This window comes from Dipodomys ordii, unplaced genomic scaffold (assembly GCF_000151885.1).
Source record: "Dipodomys ordii isolate 6190 unplaced genomic scaffold, Dord_2.0 Scaffold26, whole genome shotgun sequence".
NCBI classification, from domain to species: Eukaryota; Metazoa; Chordata; class Mammalia; order Rodentia; family Heteromyidae; genus Dipodomys; species Dipodomys ordii.
In genome coordinates this window covers 10700362-10719142 of record NW_012267242.1, presented here as the reverse complement: position 1 = coordinate 10719142, position 18781 = coordinate 10700362, and the positions used below count along the sequence as shown (strand labels likewise).

General features: G+C 47.1%; 2 protein-coding genes across 3 annotated transcripts; both read left to right on the top strand.

Annotated features, from left to right (window-relative positions):
• Window positions 1–2430: 2430 nt before the first annotated feature.
• On the top strand, window positions 2431–10572 carry Mtmr11 (myotubularin related protein 11). Its single transcript, XM_013015141.1, has 17 exons — window positions 2431–2455; window positions 2544–2619; window positions 2993–3114; window positions 3427–3487; window positions 3844–3983; window positions 4881–4959; window positions 5109–5244; window positions 5458–5545; window positions 5682–5770; window positions 5853–5977; window positions 7145–7211; window positions 7427–7497; window positions 8018–8184; window positions 8550–8723; window positions 9062–9241; window positions 9652–9945; window positions 10174–10572. Exons 2-17 carry the CDS (start codon window positions 2553–2555, stop codon window positions 10318–10320), a joined length of 2007 nt encoding a protein of 668 aa, XP_012870595.1. The 5' UTR covers window positions 2431–2455; window positions 2544–2552; the 3' UTR covers window positions 10321–10572.
• Window positions 10573–12340: 1768 nt separating this feature from the next.
• On the top strand, window positions 12341–18781 carry Sf3b4 (splicing factor 3b, subunit 4, 49kDa). 2 transcript variants are annotated; one of them, XM_013015379.1, is made up of 6 exons: window positions 12341–12443; window positions 12860–12988; window positions 13294–13836; window positions 14133–14339; window positions 17858–18031; window positions 18366–18781. In XM_013015379.1, the coding sequence occupies exons 1-6, from the start codon at window positions 12410–12412 to the stop codon at window positions 18551–18553; spliced, it is 1275 nt and encodes a 424-aa protein (XP_012870833.1). In that variant the 5' UTR covers window positions 12341–12409; the 3' UTR covers window positions 18554–18781. The 2 variants fall into 2 exon arrangements, with proteins under 2 accessions (XP_012870833.1, XP_012870832.1); XM_013015378.1 differs by having other exon boundaries at window positions 12361–12443; window positions 13294–13848.

Sequence of the window (18781 nt, the reverse complement as noted above, 5' to 3'; positions counted from 1 at the left end):
TCTCTTGTCTCCAAGTAGACTCTGTGGGTGCCACCTCTCCTCACTGGCAAGTGGGTAAGGGGCAGTAGAAAAGAGCAACGGAGGCTGGCTGAGGGAGTGGGGGGTGGGAAGAAACTTTGGCCTCCTTCAATGCTTATAACTGGATCCGTGAGTCATCTAGTGAGTCACTCAGCTCCACCCCCCTCCTCAGGCTGCTCCTCCCGGCAGCCTTCACTCCTGGCACAAACCTGCAACCAGAGCAAAATTCTGAAAATGGAAAAATCTGATGCAGTCCCTTGCCTCCACCCTTCCTCTTGTCCAGTGAGCTTCTGGGTCTGTGTTCCGGGTGGTGAGAGGTAGTCTGCCGGTGACGACCCTCAGCTGCTCCCCACCCCCACCTTTTGCATTCCTGGTTAGGTGCTGATCCAAGTCACTCAATTGCTCTGATTTCCCTTCATTCCCATGATCCCCTCCTCCTCCTCCGCCTCCCTCCTCCTCCTCCTCCTCCTCCTCCTCTTCCTCTTCCTCTTCTTTTTCTTCTTCTTCCTCTTCTTCTGTATCTCATACCTGAAGGTATTAACGAATAGAAAGTTTGGAACAAAAAGTGATGCAGGGAAGGAAAGGGGTTGATTTTAAAACTGGTACCTACCTATTCCTATGCTCTTATTACAATAGACCTTGAGAAATATCTTTTCTCCCCAAGAGGTTGAGGTCCATGGAATGTGGTGGTGCTCAGTAGCTTTTGGGACTTGGAGAATCCGGTTTTGGGGGCCCTTTCCTAGCAGGTGTAAGCCTGCTTTTCCCAGACTGTCTCCCAATACCATCACTATTTCCATAGTTGCAGCCAAACAAGGAACTTTTAAAACTGAGGCTGCAGGGCGTGTGCGTGGAGGGGAGGGAGGGGCACATTGAAATGTCACTTTGGAGAACTGGGTCCCCACCTTAGTATTGTTGCCTCTGTACAGACTCAGTAACAATAAAACAGCTGCTCATTAACTCCTCTTATCTTGCATTCTGTTTTCTATTTTGTGTCTGAATAGATTTGTGCATTTCTGCCCCCAGTCACCCTCAGCTGTCTGGCTTTCACTTGCCTCTGAGCCCCCTTCCTCACCCTGGCTTCTAGGGGTTGCTGGGGGAGGGGGAGGAGGGAGAGCATTTGACTGCTGGGCGCTGTGTGGAGGTTTCTAGCCCTGGGCTTTGGCAGACTTGACTTGAATCATTCATTTGGTGATCAGATGTCTGGCTAGAGGTGGAGTCAAGTACCTATTATGGTCAATTGTTGGTGCTGGAGGGGGGAGGTGTGCCTAGTTAGGGTGCTACAGGAAAGATTAAGTGGTAAAAATCTCCCCCCCCCCCAGGCCTACCCCTGGGATCTAAACCAAATTTCCCTGGCTGAGTCTACCGCCTGTGACTCACCTTTCCCTACTTCCCTTTGCCTTCACCGGAGACATTTTGCTCTCAGGAAAAGCATATGCAAAAAAACACTTCAATTAGCCCTTTCTCAATTCTCAAACCTCCCCTGGCAAGAATTTCTGAGGTCCAATTCTCAATTTACTTCCCCATCCCAGCCACTTTTGTCAGATTTAGGAGAAGAGGAAATGAAGAGGTCTGAACTATTTTGCATTCCTCTCTCCCTCCCCTCCTTTAGGAAGACGCATATGCATAAAATATCTGAACCTCGAGTGTTTTGCTTATTTACAGTCTGGAGCAGTAGCTCAAATGATTCCAGTTTAATGAATGGTGTTAACGCCTCCCTCAAGCAGTTACCAATACTCTTGAGCAGGAAGAGACTAGAAAGTAGAGTTGGGATAAAGAGTCTGGGTATTTATGTCTCGGTTGCCCATTCCATTTTTTCTCAAGGCTCCTCCTCTGAACTTAAAAAAAAAAATGTGTGTCTTCTCCTTTAAGGGGCTGGGCATCTCTCCCGCCCTCTCCTGAGTCGACTAAAGTTTCTGGGGAACCTACTCAGAGGAGGCAGGGCATACCTTTCCTAAGACCCCCAGTTGTGCACCTCAAATGCTCCTGTTCCTTGGGTCCTCCCTCCTGCCCCCAACTTTTTCTTCACCACAAGATTCAGCCTCTCCCCAGAAGGACTGAGCATCCTTGAGGTTTTCCATCCTTCCCTGCTCCATCTCCGGATGGAGGCAGAGAGATGTGGTGGGGGGGTCGGGGCCAGAGTTTCAACATTGCCCCCCAGCAGGAGGAACCAGAGATGGGGGTAAGGAGAAGGAATCGGGGTGGCTGGGCAGGGGGCATGGATGGGGATGCAATGCAGATAACAAGAAAGGACGGGAGCGAGGGAGGAGGGTGTGTCTCGCAACTGTGGCTGCAGCTTGGGCTGCTTTTTTACTGTCTCAAGTTCGTGGTCTCATTATCCATTAACCAGCCCCTCCCTCTCGTGTCTGCCAACCCTGGTCCTGAGCTTCCCCCCGCAGACACTGAGCTCAGTTTCCCCCAGTCTCCCACAGCTGCTGAGGTAATCCCAGACTCCGGGGCTGGAGGAGGAGGAGGGAGCGGGATTAACCCTCTACTCTTCTCAGCATTCTGAACCAAAGTCTTTCCAGGGAAGCAGGATGCCGGAGCCCAGGAGCGGGCAGCTTGGCAGTTTGGCATCCAGCTTGGCCTCTGGATGCCTGCCAGGTAATACTCTGATCTCCCAAGCCCCTCCAAATTCCTCACCGAAGCCCCTCCATATTCCTCTCCTGGCTCAAACTGCCTCTGCATGAAGCTTGTTCTCTTCTCTGACCAGAGCTGGCAGAGAGAACTGAGTCCTTGGTATTCGTTCTTTTTACCCTGTTCCTTCTTTTCTCATTTATCCAGGAACTATTTGGGTGCAGGCTCTGTTTTCCATGCTCTGTGCTAGTTACAGAGGTATTAAAACTTACCAATTCTTTATTCTCAAGCTTGTATTCAGTGAGCAAGGGTTTTAATCTTCCCTTTTTAGCTTCCTGGCTGCAGAAGAGTAGGTGTTTGCAAGTATGGGCAGCATCTGGCTTTCCTTCTTTCTTCTTAGGGGAGCAGATCCTAGCATGGGCCCCAGGGCTGAGAAAAGGGCTGGAACCTGAGTTGCCTGGAATCCTGATCTGTACTAACTTTAGGGTCACCTTCCAGCCTTGTGGATGGCAACGGAGTCAGGTAAGATGGTTAGGCAGTAGAAAAAACAACTAGAAGCTAGATGTGGTGGCACACATCTATAATCCTAGCCCTTGGGAGGCTGAAGCAGGAGGATTGTGAGTGTGAGGCTAATGTGCCCTACACAGCAAAACTCTTAAAAAAGTTCAAGGATTGAGACATATTATGTTGGTTAAGGGGTCTCTTTTGAATGTACCAGTGATAGTTGGTATTGGTTCTAGAGTGGGGGCCTCTTACATGGGATGACAGACCACCAAGGGAGGAAACTTGAGTGTTACTTCCGATGTCTGTAACATCGGTCATTGCTTTCTCTAGGATACACCCCTGAGCAGTGAATATGACTTTTCTTTGGTCAACATTGAGCGACTAGAGGCTAGTAAGTCTGCAGGTCATTAAAAGGGATGTTGAGGGCTGGGAAGGTGGCTCAGTGGTAGAGCGCTTGCCTTGCATGCTTGAGGCCCTGGGTTCGCTTCCTCAGCACCACATAAGCAGAAAAAAATGAGCCGGAAGTGGCGCTGTGGCTCAAGTGGTAGAGCCCTAGCCTTGAGCTGAAGAGCTGAGGGATAGCGCCCAGGCCCCGAGTTCAGGCCCCACGACCGGACCATCCCCCCAAAAAAAAGGGATGTTGGAACCTCTCCTCATCCATTCTTTATTCTCAGAAGAGAATAGGTGGGAAGAGCTCTTCTTAGGGCAACACTATGGTTACCCTCCTCTTTTAACTCTTGACTTCAGTGAGTGGCTTAGCACGAGTTCAGCTCCATCCAGGTTCCCAGCTTAAATTCATCCCTGAGGAGATTCTAATTCATGGCAGAGACTTCCGGCTGCTCAGAATTGGTTTTGAGGCTGGCGGACTAGAACCTCAAGCTTTTCAGGTAAAAAAAAAAAAAAAAAATCACTGCTAGAAGATCCTTCTTCTCTTTAGAAACTAGAGGTCCTTTGGGAAGGGTACAGGAGGTTGAATACTGTTGAAATAGATTATGAACATGAAAGAAGGGGGCTGGAAATGTGGCTTAGTGGGTAGAGTACTTGCATAACATGCATGAAGCCCTGGGTTCAATTTCTCAGTACTGCATAAACAGAAAATGCCAGAAGTGGCACTGTGGCTCAAGTGGTAGAGTGCTAGCCTTGTGCAAATGAAGCTCAGGGACAGTGCCCAGGCCCTGAGTTCAAGACCCAGGACTGGCAAAAAGGAAAAGAAAAGAAAATGAAACAAGGAAATCTTTGGATGTTATTTGGAAGTGGGGAACAGGATGAGATGGATTGGAATACTGTGTAAACACGTGGAAGACTGTAACAATGAACCCTGTCCCCCTATAACTAATATAAACTAATTTAAAAAATCTTTAAAATAAAAGGAACTAGGAACCCCTCCCTGACAATTCCCAGTAGTCTCCTATCCTTTAAGGTCCTTCTCATCAGTCCTCCTTTTCTTCAGAGAGGAGCTAAAAGGCTCGGATAAATGTTAGTATTAGAGGGGTAAAGGGCCTAAATTCTAATCTGGCTCTGCTAGTTACCAGCAGTGTGACTATGGGTGAGTTTTCTTCTCTGTAAAACAAGGCATATTGGATTATAGTATTCCTAAGATTATTTCCAGAATCAGTATACTGTTTTGGGGGTTCTTGATTTTTTTAACCCCAGACCCCAGGACCTGTGGAAGCCCCCTCCACTAGGATCTGTTTTTGCGCTTCTGTATTGGTGGTCAGTGGCGCGCTAATGCATTCTTATCACTTCAGTCAAGTCAAAAAGATGGGATGTGTTTTCCTCCATAGGTAACCATGGCTATTGTCCAAGCCAGAGCTCAGAGCAATGAAACCCAGCAGTATGGAGGGATCGCCCTGAGCAAGGCTGGTGCGTAAGCATGCTTTAGGGAAAGAAAGGACAATGGGGTCTGGGGAAGGGGTGGGGGGGTAGAAAGCAGGACTAGAAGCTGCAAACAAGAGCTCAGAAACTGTTTCTGGTTTCTTCTCATCTTCCTCTGCATGTCACTCGGGCTCTAGGCCAGGGTTCTGGCTTCAGAAAACCACCTATTCCGCTCTTGGAGACATTAGAAGACTGGGAAATGGAGCTGAAGAAACAGGGTGCCAAGGGCTGGAGGGTCAGCACAGTCAACGAGAGGTTCGATGTAGCTACCAGGTGATGGTTCTAGTCTACTCTAACCCCTGTTGTACTCCTTGTCTCCTAGTTCCTGTCCTTTGAATGTAGGACTTCCCACAAACTCCACCTTCCTAGCCCAGTTATCTCCTTGGTCTCAAAACTTGAGATCCCTTGGAATAGCTTCCTGGGAATAAAGCTTTGCCTGATAGATAATCACTGAGCCAAGCTGTGACATCACTCTCCATTTTGCAGCCTCCCCCGGTACTTCTGGGTCCCGAGCCGAATTCTGGACAGTGAGGTCAGGAGAACATTTGGCCACTTCCGTCAGGGCCGTGGACCGGTCAGTGTGAGGGTTTGGGTAATGATTGGGTTAAGAGGGTCACAGGGGTCAGGGAGGGAAGTCTGAGACATCACTGTGGACAAGGAGCGCTGGAGCTAGTTTCTACCACAATAACCTTCTTCTCTCCCATCGGAAGCGCCTGTCCTGGCATCACCCAGGGGGCAGTGATCTTCTCCGATGTGGAGGTTTCTATAATGCCAGTGACCCTAACAAAGAGGACATCAGGTGAGGGAGCCTGATGAGAATATGCAAGGGGTAGGGGTTCTGGAAAGACTCCTTTCCTGAGTGTCTAACTTCTCCCCTCCAGAGCAGTGGAGTCCATGCTCCAGGCTGGGCATTCCGATGTTGTCCTTGTAGACACAATGGATGAACTGCCTGGGCTTGCAGATGTCCAACTTGCCCACTTGAAGCTGAGGGCCCTGTGTCTGCCTGGTGAGAATAACCTTTAGCCCTTCGCCTCTAGGCCTGCTGACTCTCGCCTGGTTTACCATTTTTGTCTACTGTAGATGATTAATCCCTCAGCCAGTGAGCCTTAGGGTTATTATTTTTAACTAGTTCTGGGGCTTGAACTCAGCTTTTTTCACTCAAGGCTGGAGCTTTATTACTTGAGCCTCCACTTCTGACATTTTGTTGTTTAATTGGAGAGGAATCTCTCTGGTTTTTCTGCTGGGGCTGGCTTTGAACTTTAATTTTCAGATCCTAGGCCTGTGAGGATTATACCTAGGATTACAGGCATGAGCCACCTGTGCCAAGCTTGATCTTTGTTTTTCACCCAATTTGCATTTCCTATAGACTGATTGCCTATTTTCTTAGAAACAACATACTCTTTTAAAAAAAAATAGCTTAGCCGGGCGCTGGTGGCTCACGCCTGTAATCCTAGCTACTCAGGAGGCTGAGATCTGAGGATCGCGGTTCAAAGCCAGCCCCAGTCTCCAAGACCATGAGACTCCTATCTCCAATAAACCACCAGAAAACCGGAAGTGGCGCTGTAGCTCAAGTGGTAGAGTGCTAGCCTTGAGCTGAAGAGCTGAGGGACAGCGCCCAGGCCCAGAGGTCAAGCCCCATGGCCGACAAAAAAAAAAAAAAGTAGCTTTATAAAGCTAGGCACAGGTGGCTTATACCTGTAATCTAACTACTTAGAAGGCTGAGATCTGAGGATTGTGGTTTGAAGCCAATCCCAGACAGGAAAAGTCTTTGAGACTCTTATCTCCAATTCACCACCAAAAAGCCAAAAGTAGAATGGCAGCTCAAGTGGTAGAGCACTAGACTTGAGCAAAAAAAGCTCAAGGACAGCACCCAGGCTCTGAGTTCAAGCCCCAGAACCAGCATACAAAAAAAAAAAAGTACATCTGTAAAATTTACCATCAGCTGGGTACTGGTGGCTCATGGCAGGCAAGCACTCTACCACTCATTTACATCACACGTCCTTAAACTTACTTCATTTCTTTTTTTTTTTTTTACATAGTCCTTATTAACTTACTTCATTTCTATCCACAGTCTTAAGTAACCACTTATTAAACCCATCAGGCTATAGACCTGAGTCCCAAGTCCCAATTCTCCTAATTTCTTTGTCCCTTTGATTCCTATACTCTCTACCAGACTCATCTGTAGCTGAGGATAAATGGCTCTCAGCGTTGGAAGGAACACGATGGTTAGATTATGTCAGGTACTATCCTTCTAGCCATGATTTATAATTCTGGCTGTTCCAATGTCTGTACACTTGGGTTTCTAAATATTCTTGCATGAACTCTTCTTGGTTTCCCAAGATGTCTGTTATTGCTACTGCTTGGAGGAAGGGGCAGGATTTTGGAGTCTGCCTCTATTCCAAGCCATTACTTCTTTTTCCAGGCTTATCAGCCTCTCCTTCCTTTGTTCTTCTAGGGCTTGTCTTCGAAAGGCCAGTGATGTCTCAGTTTTAGTGACATCCAGGGTTCGTTCTGTAGTACTTCAAGGTGAGTTCCTTGGGTCAGCCCACTCCATTTCTTCCTTTTTTTCCCCCTTACCCACCTGGCTGGATAGTGCTCATGGAGTTGGTCAGAAATCTTCCTTGTCTTCTAGTGCTAGCATCTTCCTGTCACTAGGAACTACCCATAAGTTCCCATGTTCATAACTACCTCTGCCTCCCCACTATAGCTTGTTTGTTTTGATCCCTGGGATATTCTTAGCCCCTCCCTCCCCTTCCTTCTGTCAGGGGATGGGGGTTGGGGTTGAGGTGGGAAGGGTACTATGGAAGCTGGTTTGAGAATTGTGGTTCTGCCCTCTGCATGTGACACCGGGTGTTTCTATCCACACGTCTATGACGTGAATCATTCAAGCTTTGTTTTGTCTTTATATCTACATGCCTTCTTAATCCCACCTATCCCCAACTTTCCCCGCCCCCCTTATTCCTCCTTGCCATGCTTCCTCTTCTCATTCTCTTCTTCCCTAGCTTCTTGGACCCCTCCTTCTTTGTCCTTCTTCTTTATCACCCAGAGCGTGGTGATCGTGATCTCAACGGCCTCCTCTCTTCACTCGTCCAGCTGCTTCTGGCCCCTGAAGCCCGAACACTGTTTGGCTTTCAATCAGTAGTGCAGCGAGAGTGGGTGGCAGCTGGTCACCCCTTCCTGACTCGGTTTGGGGGAACTGGGGCCAGTGAAGAGGTGAGAACAATTTAGGAGGGCTGGGAGCAAGACCTAAGGGAGGGAGAAAAATAACATTATAATCCATTGGAAGTGAATCAGAAAGGTCCTGAGGTTATGTTGAACTTGAAAACCCAGATGAACTACTTTCAACTCAGACTTTCATTTCCTGACCTCCTTAGTATCCTATTCCTGTGTGCCGCCTCCCCCTTCCCCCCCCATCCCCTTATTATGGAATCCAACCTTTTTAGGTCCTCACAATCCTCTCTAACCTCTTACTTACTTTTAGCAGTACTGGGGATTGAATTCAGGCCTTGCACTTACTAGCAAAAGCTCTACTACTTGAGCCATACCTCAGGCCTAACCGTTAATTGCTCTCTTCTTAGGCCCCAGTGTTTCTCCTCTTCCTTGATTGTGTCTGGCAGCTCCTCCAGCAATTTCCAGCTGAGTTTGAATTCTCTGAGTTTTTCCTTCTTGCTCTGCATGACAGTGTCAGGGTTCCTGACACTCTTACTTTCCTGAGAAATACTCCCTGGGAGCGTGGAAAGCAGAGCAGACAGGTCAGTGACCTTTGTTTTTGACTTGTTTTTGTCTATGTCTCCCAAGAAGTCTTTGCTGAAGTTTAGTCTTGATTTGCTTTAGAAGAGAAATCTGTGTTTGGGAAAGGGCAAATTGACCTTATTCTACATTTGATGCCTGAAATAGAAAGCGTGAGTTCAGTGATTTGTCTCTGGATTTTGGGGGGAATATACATATACATATATATATATACCTATATATAATTTATACAGACATATATATATATCTCCGCACATATGAGCATATATATGTGTATAATGTGTATATATATATATATATATATTGTTTAATCATCTCTTTTCTTGATTCCTTTGTCTAGTTTAACTCCTATACACAGGTTTATACCCCAGAAAACTCTCAGTCCCCAGATGGGAACTGTATAAATGTGCAGCTCTCTGTCTGGGACTGGGATTTACGCTACAGCAATGAACAGATATTACAATTCCATAATCCTGGCTATGACCCGGAGCACTGCCCTGAATCCTGGTTCCCTAGACAGGTGAGAGGCCTAAGCTTCCTAAATTCCCTTGACTTTTCATGGGTTATGCTACCAGAAGAGTAGAAAGATACAATGTCTTTCCCTGAGTTTAGCAGGGAAAGCTACCACACTCCTGTTTTATACCTATCACTTACAGTACCTGACTGTGGCAAAGAAAAGAGAAATCCTAGAATAGCACCAAGGGCATCCCTTTTATCTTCATTTCTGTTTATTAGTCTTCCAATCTTGTGCCCATATTTTCCAAGTTTCTCTAAAACCAATTTCAGTTAGTCCCAAGGCCTGGGTGATGCCTAGCGAGTATAGATGAGAGGAAGAGTTGTCTGTTAGTTTTGAGTGCAGGACACTCTTCCTAACCCAAACTGGGGTTATCTGGTTTCTCAATTGCCACTTGACTTCCCTTTCCTCCTTAGCCAAACTTCATGGTTCCTGGACCTCCAAGTTCGATGTGGCTTTTCTCTAGAGGGGCCCTGACCCCCCTGCATCAGCTTTGTCCTTGGCGAGACAGTCCTTCTCTTTTGGCAGTCCCTTCTCGTTGGCTCTCTCGACCAGCTACCTCCTCTGAAAGCCTGGCTGACCAGGAGTGGGGGCTCCCCTCACATTGGGGAGCTTGCCCTTTACCTCCAGGACTATTGCTACCTGGATATTTGGGACCCCAGATCAGGCTCTGGAAGCGCTGCTACCTGAGGGGAAGGCCTGAGGTCCAGGTGAGAAGGGGAGATGGGGAGTGGGAGAAAGTGCTAAAGGGATTGGAAGTACTATTCCTGTTATCAAATTGAGTAGGTTTGGGGTGTAGAAGGTGGGGAAAATGCTTAGATCAAGTAGAATGGAAGGGATAATTTGAAGGAGAAAGAACAGTAAAGAAGTAGCAGACAGATTACTGAAGCTAGAGTTTCAATAATACTCATTTCTACCCTCCTTTGTCCCCTCCCCAGATGGGCCTGTCAGCTCTCACAATCTCTGGCCTTCGGGAGGAACTAGCCTGTCTTCAGGAGCTATTAAGAAAATGGACACCAAGAGTATTTCCCCAGGATCGTTGCGAGAAAAGAGATCCAAATACTTTTTTCTCCCAATCCCAGTGAAATTACTGGCATTCTCGAAGGCATGGCCGGGGGCAGCGTGGATGAGGGAGGGCTCTGTTTAATCCAGAAGTTTTTCTATCTGGCCTTGCTGCCTTAGCTTTTCACATTCCAGCCTCTTTAAAGAAACTCATTTTGAGTTTCTGTAGCAGATGGCGGTGCTAATATCCAGCTCTTCTGTCTTGTTTCGTTGTTTTTGTTTTTTGTCGGTCATGAGGCTTGAACTAGGGGCCTGGTTGCTGTCCCTGAGCCTCTTTGTGCTCAAAGCTAGTGCTCTACCACCTGAGCCACAGCGCCACCTCCAGCTTTTGAGTGGTTAATTGGAGATAAGAGTCTCAAGGGGACTTTTCTGCTTGGGCTGGCTTTGAACCACGATCCTCAGATCTCAGCCTCCTGAGTAGCTAGGATTACAGGCATCTGCTTGTAATACATGTACATGTATTTTGTGATCTAAAGAACTAAGAAACAAAAACAATCCAAAATGCAATTGCCTTTTTTGGAGGTGGGGTGGAGGCAATTTCATCCACTTTTTGGATAACTAGCTGTTAAATTGTGAGGTGAGAAATGCTGTTTATTAGTTCCAAAAGGATGTCCTAGAGACTTAGTTCTTATTCTCTCTTGCTGCTGCTGCTTCAAATCCAATTTTTATTCCCTCCCCACCCCCATTGGTTTGTGTGTGTGTGTGTGAATGACAGATTGTAGTGGCATTTCTATTTAAGTTCATTAAATCACATTTGTATAAAGAGCTGGCATTGTTCCTTGTGTTTAAATGCAAGATCCTAGGAAGTAAAGAGTGATGGGTAAAGGAGGTGGGATCCTGTATTTTGATAATAACTTGGGTCAGGTGAAGTTCTTCAGAATTCACATACAATTTGGGAAAGAGTTCTCTTTTCTCTTGTTTAGGAAATAGGACAAGCTTATCAAGATGTTGTATTCTGGAGGTTGGGACTGAAGTCTGAACCAATCCTAGCCACCACTCAATGTCATTCACATGATCATGGTGCCTCAGATTTCCTTGCCTATGCATTAATGATTACCATTACAGCTCAGACATTGTGCCAAATCATCCCCAAGATGGAAAAACTAACACCTTTAATTCTGACACAGGGACTTGAGTTTGTATTTGCATACATTCTCTGGGCCAACATGGAAGGCTGCCTGCACCTCAAAGCAAGTGAGGCTGAGTTGGGGGGATTCCTCTGCACACTCTTTCCTATGTCACAAAGTTTCACTTTGTGGGTTGGAGGTCTGACTTAAGTGGTACAGCGTATGGCCAAGGGCATGAGTTAAAAACCCAGTACAGCATATAATATACATATATATACATATACATACATATATATATATGTATATATATATATATGTGTGAAAGCCAGCATTTCCCCCCTAGCTTTTGATTGTTCACATTTGGGAGTACCGAATTCTCTGTCGGCCAGCACTGCCTCATGAGGCAGCTCCAGCTCTGCCGCCACAGTTCTGAGAGGTGCCAGGGGCACGTCGGCTCCGAATCAGAGCCCGGGTTAGTCGATGGCGGCTCACGGCCTGGAATCCTGGTTCCGCAGGGAGCTGGGACCTGTTGTTCACAGTTCGAAGCCGCCGGGGCAAGAAAGTACGCCTCACTCCATCTCCAATTAACCAGCAAATAAACACTGATCGCTAGAACCCCAGTAACACAGCGCCAGCTGACTACGCAAGCTCCCACCCCCACCCCCACCCCGGACACACACATCCCCGACAGACAGACAGACAGACACAGAGACACACACAGACACACAGACACACACAGAGACAGACAGACACACACACAGACACAGACACACAGACACACAGACACACAGACAGACAGACAGACAGACAGACAGACAGACACACAGACACACACACACACACACACACACACACACACACACACACACACACACACACATTCCTAAGATGGCTGCTGCAGTTTCCGGTTCCTCCCACTCCTTCCCTCCACAGCACCACCCAGCGACCGCCCCCGCCCCCACCCATGTTCGCCCCGGAAGTGGAAGTAGTAACTGCGGTCAGGGGGTGGGGCTGCCGCTAAGAGACGCGCGGGAGCCTCTTCGCCATGGCTGCGGGGCCGATTTCCGAACGGAACCAGGGTAACTGGGGGGGATGCGCCCAGGGGATCTGAGGGGTGCCGACTAGCGCCAGGCGGCGGCTCGGCGGAGGTGGAAGGCTAGACCTTCCGGGGGGATGAGCTGGGCCCCGGGTGGCGGGGGGCGCGGCCGGTGCCGGCCGAGGCCTGGCGCGCGGCTTCTAGGCCCGATTCCCGGCCGCATTGCCACTACAGAAAAAACATCCCCACGGAGCCACAAGTTTTGCAGCTGAGCATCAAACTAGCAGGTTCGCTAGACTCCCAGTAAGGAGAGATGTTTAAGGGCTGCACGTGTTTTGTTTGGCTTTTTCCTTTATGTGATGGACCCCTGCCCTCCCCGTGCCGAAATCCATCTTCATGTTGCCACCAACTCCTTTTCTGCTCTGCTCTCACCCGACCCTCATTTTCTGTTCTCTTGAGATGCCACTGTGTACGTGGGGGGCCTGGATGAGAAGGTCAGCGAACCACTCCTGTGGGAACTCTTTCTCCAGGCAGGGCCCGTGGTCAACACCCACATGCCAAAGGATAGAGTCACTGGCCAGCATCAAGGTAAGTACGTGACAAGAGGTCAGTGCATATATTGTAGGGACCAGTGCTCCCGAACAGTCCCAACAGTATTCATAACTGTTTGGGAATGAGCAGTCTAAATATTTCTTTCCCTTAAACTTCAGTTCACAGTTTGTCTTTGGGAGATTTTTTTTCGTAAATGTCAGTTCACATTCACAGTTGAAGTGACACTTTTATTTCGGTCACATTATTTGTGGTTGGCGGGGTGGGGGGGCTGGGGGGGGGAGTGTTACATTCCATTTTGAATCTCTTCGCTTGAGTTAACTTACCCATCTCCACTTTTCCAGGTTATGGCTTTGTTGAATTCTTGAGTGAGGAAGATGCTGACTATGCCATTAAGATTATGAATATGATCAAACTCTATGGAAAGCCCATCAGGGTGAACAAGGCATCAGCTCATAACAAAAACCTGGATGTAGGGGCCAACATTTTCATTGGGAACCTGGACCCAGAGATTGATGAGAAGCTGCTTTATGATACTTTCAGCGCCTTTGGGGTCATCTTACAAACCCCTAAAATTATGCGGGACCCTGACACAGGCAACTCCAAAGGTTATGCGTTCATTAATTTTGCTTCATTTGATGCTTCAGATGCAGCAATTGAGGCCATGAATGGGCAGTATCTCTGTAACCGCCCTATCACAGTGTCTTATGCTTTCAAGAAGGACTCTAAAGGTGAGCGCCATGGCTCAGCAGCTGAACGACTTCTGGCAGCCCAGAATCCACTTTCCCAGGCTGACCGACCTCATCAGCTATTTGCAGATGCACCCCCTCCGCCTTCTGCCCCCAATCCGGTGGTATCTTCGCTGGGATCTGGGCTCCCTCCACCAGGTAGAACTTTAGGTTTGGATTATGTTTGTTTTGGGTTTGTAGGGGGTGGGGCTGGATGCAGACAAAACAAGCAGCAAGGACAGTATGCTGGGTCAGTGGGGAATGAGAGGGGAATGGTGATAGCGATGAACAGAGTTGGGTTTCTTCAGGCGATGGAAGTTTGACTTGCTAACCATTGCTTTTGATTTTAGAGTGTTGAGAGGAGGGTAAAGTGCTCAGCCACTCGTGAGGCAAGATTGGAGGCTCTTTAAGGACATTGCTCACCACCATTAACTCTTCTTTCATTTCTTATATAGGAATGCCACCTCCTGGGTCCTTCCCACCTCCAGTACCGCCTCCTGGAGCCCTCCCACCTGGAATACCCCCAGCCATGCCCCCGCCACCTATGCCTCCTGGGGCTGGAGGACATGGCCCCCCTTCAGCAGGAACTCCAGGGGCTGGACATCCTGGACATGGACATTCACATCCACACCCATTCCCACCAGGTGGAATGCCCCATCCAGGTAGGTGTTTTTTGGCTGGAAAAGGGAGCAGTGAGCTTGGTAGAGGGTACTGTCAATGGTAATCTTGCTGCTTTTTGGTCTTCAGTGATAAGTATCTCAGAGTTCTCTCTTGAGACATTCATTAAAATAAATACAAGATGTCTTACATTAACACTTATAACACTTCCTAACTTATCTCTATTTCTTAAGTTTTTCTGAAAGTAGTCCGTACTTGGTGTTTTTTATTTCCTTAACATTTTGCCCTCATTATCTCTTGACTTCATTCCAACTAATAGTAACCCAGTTATCAAATCTAGGAGACACTTCTGCTCCTTAGCTGATGTAATCTCTGTGATATTTATAACTATGTCTTCCAGTTTGAAATTATTATCTATTTTTGTTTCTCAGGGTTCTTTATCTTTGCATGTGTCTAAGCCATCTTTGATAAAGCTCCTTTTTCTCTGCGTTTGACATGTATCTAGTTTTAAATATGTAGATACTGGCCAGACGCCAATTGCTCGTGCCTGTAATCCTAGCTACTTAGATAGCTGAGATCTGAGGATTGAAGTTCAAAGCCAGACGGGGTAGGGAAGTCCATGAGACTCTTATTTTCAATTAACCACCAGAAAACCAGAATTGATGCTGTGGCTTAAGTGGTAGAGCGCTCGCCTTGAGCTGAAGAGCTTAGGGACAGTGCCCAGGCCCAGAGTTTAAGTTCCAGGACCGACAAAAAAAAAATGTAGATACTGATGTTTTCTGGGCCTCTCATCCATGGTTATTAACAAGCTAGACATACTCTTACTGTTCAATAGATAACTACTTTTCTACCCTTCTTCAGGCCTCTTCTTCCTGTTTGTTTTCAGGAGCATAGTTCTTAAATTTGGAGGTTCTGGGGCTGGGAAGATGGCTCAGTGGTAGAGTGATTGCCTTGCATGCATGAGGCTCTGGGTTTGATTCCTCAGCACCACATAAGCAGAAAAGGCCAGAAGTTGTGCTGTGGTTCAAGTGGTAGAACACTAGCCTTGATCTGAAGAGCTGAGGGACAGCGCCTAGGTCCAGAGTTCAGGCCCCATGACTGACCAAAAAAATGGGAGGTTCTCCATATCTTCTCATACCAAGTCCTCCTATCTGGCATCTCCCCCACATCAGTGTCCCAGTTCAGGCTCGTGTTTCCTCATTGTTTTGTACTTAATTTATTGTATTTTCTGGTCACTTTTGACACTATTGTTTCTATCTTTGGATTATTTTCACAGTAATTTTTCTAAAATATGTTCAGTCGCAGTTGTTTCAAATCTGCCCCCTTTTGCCTACAGAAAAACTCAAACTCCTGCCTCTAGGGATTCTCATAAATTGGACCATACAGATGATTCCCTCCACTGTATGTTGACGCTGATTGGTATTTTTTTGGGATATACTGTGCTGTTTGACATACTTCTGATTTGCAGATCCCAGTCTCTGCTCGGGGGTAGTCATGTCCACTGTCAGGTCTTTCTGAAGAATTTTCTTGGAGGGGGATGAAACATAAGCAAAAGCTTTTTTTTCTTAACCAGTGAGATTTTGGTATTATTTACAAAAGCTGATGTGCCTTTATACCACAAATGAATTAATTCCTTTTTTTTTTCTGATACTGAGTCTTGTGCTTGCCCAGCTTGTTGGCTTGTAGCTGGCTGTCTATCTTTTGAGCCACTCCTTTAGCTTGGGTTAATCGGAGATGGAATCTCCTGGACTTGTCTGCCTGGATGAGCTTCCTCTAGATCTTGGCTACCTGAGAATTACAAGTGCCTTGTTCATTAAAAGAAAGTGAAAATTTGGGGCTGGGAAGGTGGCTCAGTGGTAGAGTGCTTGCCTTGCATGCATGAAGCCCTGAGTTCAATTCCTCAGCACCACATAAGCCAAAAAAGCTGGAAGTGGCGCTTTGGCTCAAGTGGTAGAGCGCCAGCCTTGAGCAGAAGAGCTGAGGGACAGTGCTCAGGCCCAGAGTTCAGGCCCCATGACCGACAAAAAAAAAAAAAAAAAGTGAAAATTTCATAATAGTCTAGTCAGTGGTTCTCAACCAAGGGTTACATCCCCCACCCCCAGGACATTTGGCAATATTTGGAGATGTTTTTTGGTTATCACACTTGGATTGGGCCATAATGCTACTGGCACCTAGTATATAGAGGACAGAAGTGCTTCTAAATATCTTATATACATATAATGTTCCCTTCGACATAACTATCCAAACTAAAATAGTGTTTAAAAAGTTAAGAGATGTGTTTTAACTATTATCAGGTGGCTTGTAACATCAGTTCCATCTTTGCATCAAGTTGTCATTCTCTTAAAATATTTTTAAATTTTAAGTAGATGTACAAAAGGGTTTATGAGTACATTTTTTTTCTTCCTTTTTTGGTGCCAATACTGAGGCTTGAATTCCCTTGGCTTTTGCACTCAAGGCCGATGTTCGAGCACTTGAGCCCACCTCTACTTGTGGCTTTTTGCTGGTTATTTGGAGATAAGTCTCATGGACTTTTCTGTCCAAGCTGGCTGCAAACTGAGACCCTTAAGATCTCAGCTTCCTTGGTAGAGAGGATTAGAGGGGTGAGCCACCAGCACCCAGCTTATTTTACAATGCAGCTTGATCAGTGTCACCCCTTCTATCCTTCTTCCCACATCTGTCCCAATCACATCTATCTATCTATCTATCTATCTATCTATCTATCTATCTATCTATCTATCTATCTATCTATCTATCTATCCATCCATCCATCCATCCATGTTGTGGGGCCTGAACTCTGGGCCTGGACGCTGTCCCTCAGCTCTTCAGCTCAAGGCTAGTGCTCTACCACTTGAGCCACAACATCACTTCGGGCTTTTTCTGCTTATGTGGTGCCTCATGCATGCAAGGCAAGCACTCTACCACTGAGCCACCTTCCCAGCCCTATCTTCTCTTTTTAAAGCATATATTACTTATATGAGGAGAGGTTCATTTTGACATTTCTGTACCTCTTTACAAAAATCATGGTCAGTCTTACCACTCTGAAGAATTCTTATTTGTCCCTTACAATAAGACCTTTGCTCAGGTAGTATGTAGGCTACTCCAGCCTATCCAATCTGTCACTACTGTTTTTTTGTTTTTTTTTTTTTCTTTTTTTTGGTTGGTCGTGGGGCCTGAATTGTGGGCCTGGGCGCTGTCCCTCAGCTCTTCAGCTCAAGACTAGCGCTCTACCACTTGAGCCACAGCGCCCTTTACTACTTTTTCTGCTTATGTGATGCTGAGGAATTGAACCCAGGGCCTCATGCATGCGAGGCGAGCACTCTACCCCTGTGCTACCTTCCCAGCCTCACCACTGTTTTTGATATATACTTTTGCATCACTTACTGAGCCTAACTCCAAAAGAACTAGTGAAGGGAGTGAGTGGTTGGTTTTTGCTGTTGGGATGGGATCAGGGATAGAGTGCTTTTGCCTGCCTTATTTTCCATATACCTTTACTGTCTTCCTTTTCTTTGTTATCCTGTCTACCTACCACCCCCTTTTTCTTGTATCATTTTTATTTTCACAGGGATGTCTCAGATGCAGCTGGCCCACCATGGCCCTCATGGCTTAGGACACCCCCATGCTGGGCCTCCAGGCTCTGGGGGGCAGCCTCCACCCCGCCCACCACCTGGAATGCCTCATCCTGGACCTCCCCCAATGGGCATGCCCCCCCGAGGGCCTCCGTTTGGATCTCCCATGGGTGAGTAGGTTCTAGCCGTCTCCTTTATCCTCACATTGTCCTTTTCCTCCCCTTCTTGTCTCCTCCTTTCTCCCTCTCCCCTGCTCTCTTCTGTGTAACCCAGGTTGGCCGCTAGGTAGCTTAGGCTGATCTGGAGCTCAGCACTCCTCCGCCTGAGCTTCCCAGGTGCTGGCATTACCGATGTTCGCTCCGTCCTGCCTCGCATTCCTACAGCTTTCTTTTTAATACCCTTTGTCCCATGCTGCCTTCAACTTTTTTTCTCTTGTCTTCTACACGTCTCCCAATATCAACCATTTCCAATTTCTCACTTTTACCAATTTTTTCTTTCTTGCAGGTCACCCCGGTCCTATGCCTCCACATGGTATGCGTGGGCCCCCTCCACTGATGCCTCCCCATGGTTACACTGGCCCGCCTCGACCCCCACCCTATGGCTACCAGCGGGGGCCCCTCCCTCCACCCAGACCCACTCCTCGGCCTCCAGTTCCCCCTCGCGGCCCACTTCGGGGTCCTCTCCCTCAGTAAATTCTCCTTCCTCTTTTTGTATCTGCCCTACATCCTTTCCATATCTTGGACCAGTCAGAATTGTGATAGCTCCGTGGGGCTAATATACTAATCGTTTAGCTTCTGCCTCTCTCTCCCTTTTTAATGTACATTTTTTAAAGGAGGCTTTTTTGTGTTTTTTTTTTTAATGTTGGTCCTAAGTGTTTTGCAGATGGCTCAGAGGAAATAAAACTATTCTCCTTGTTTATT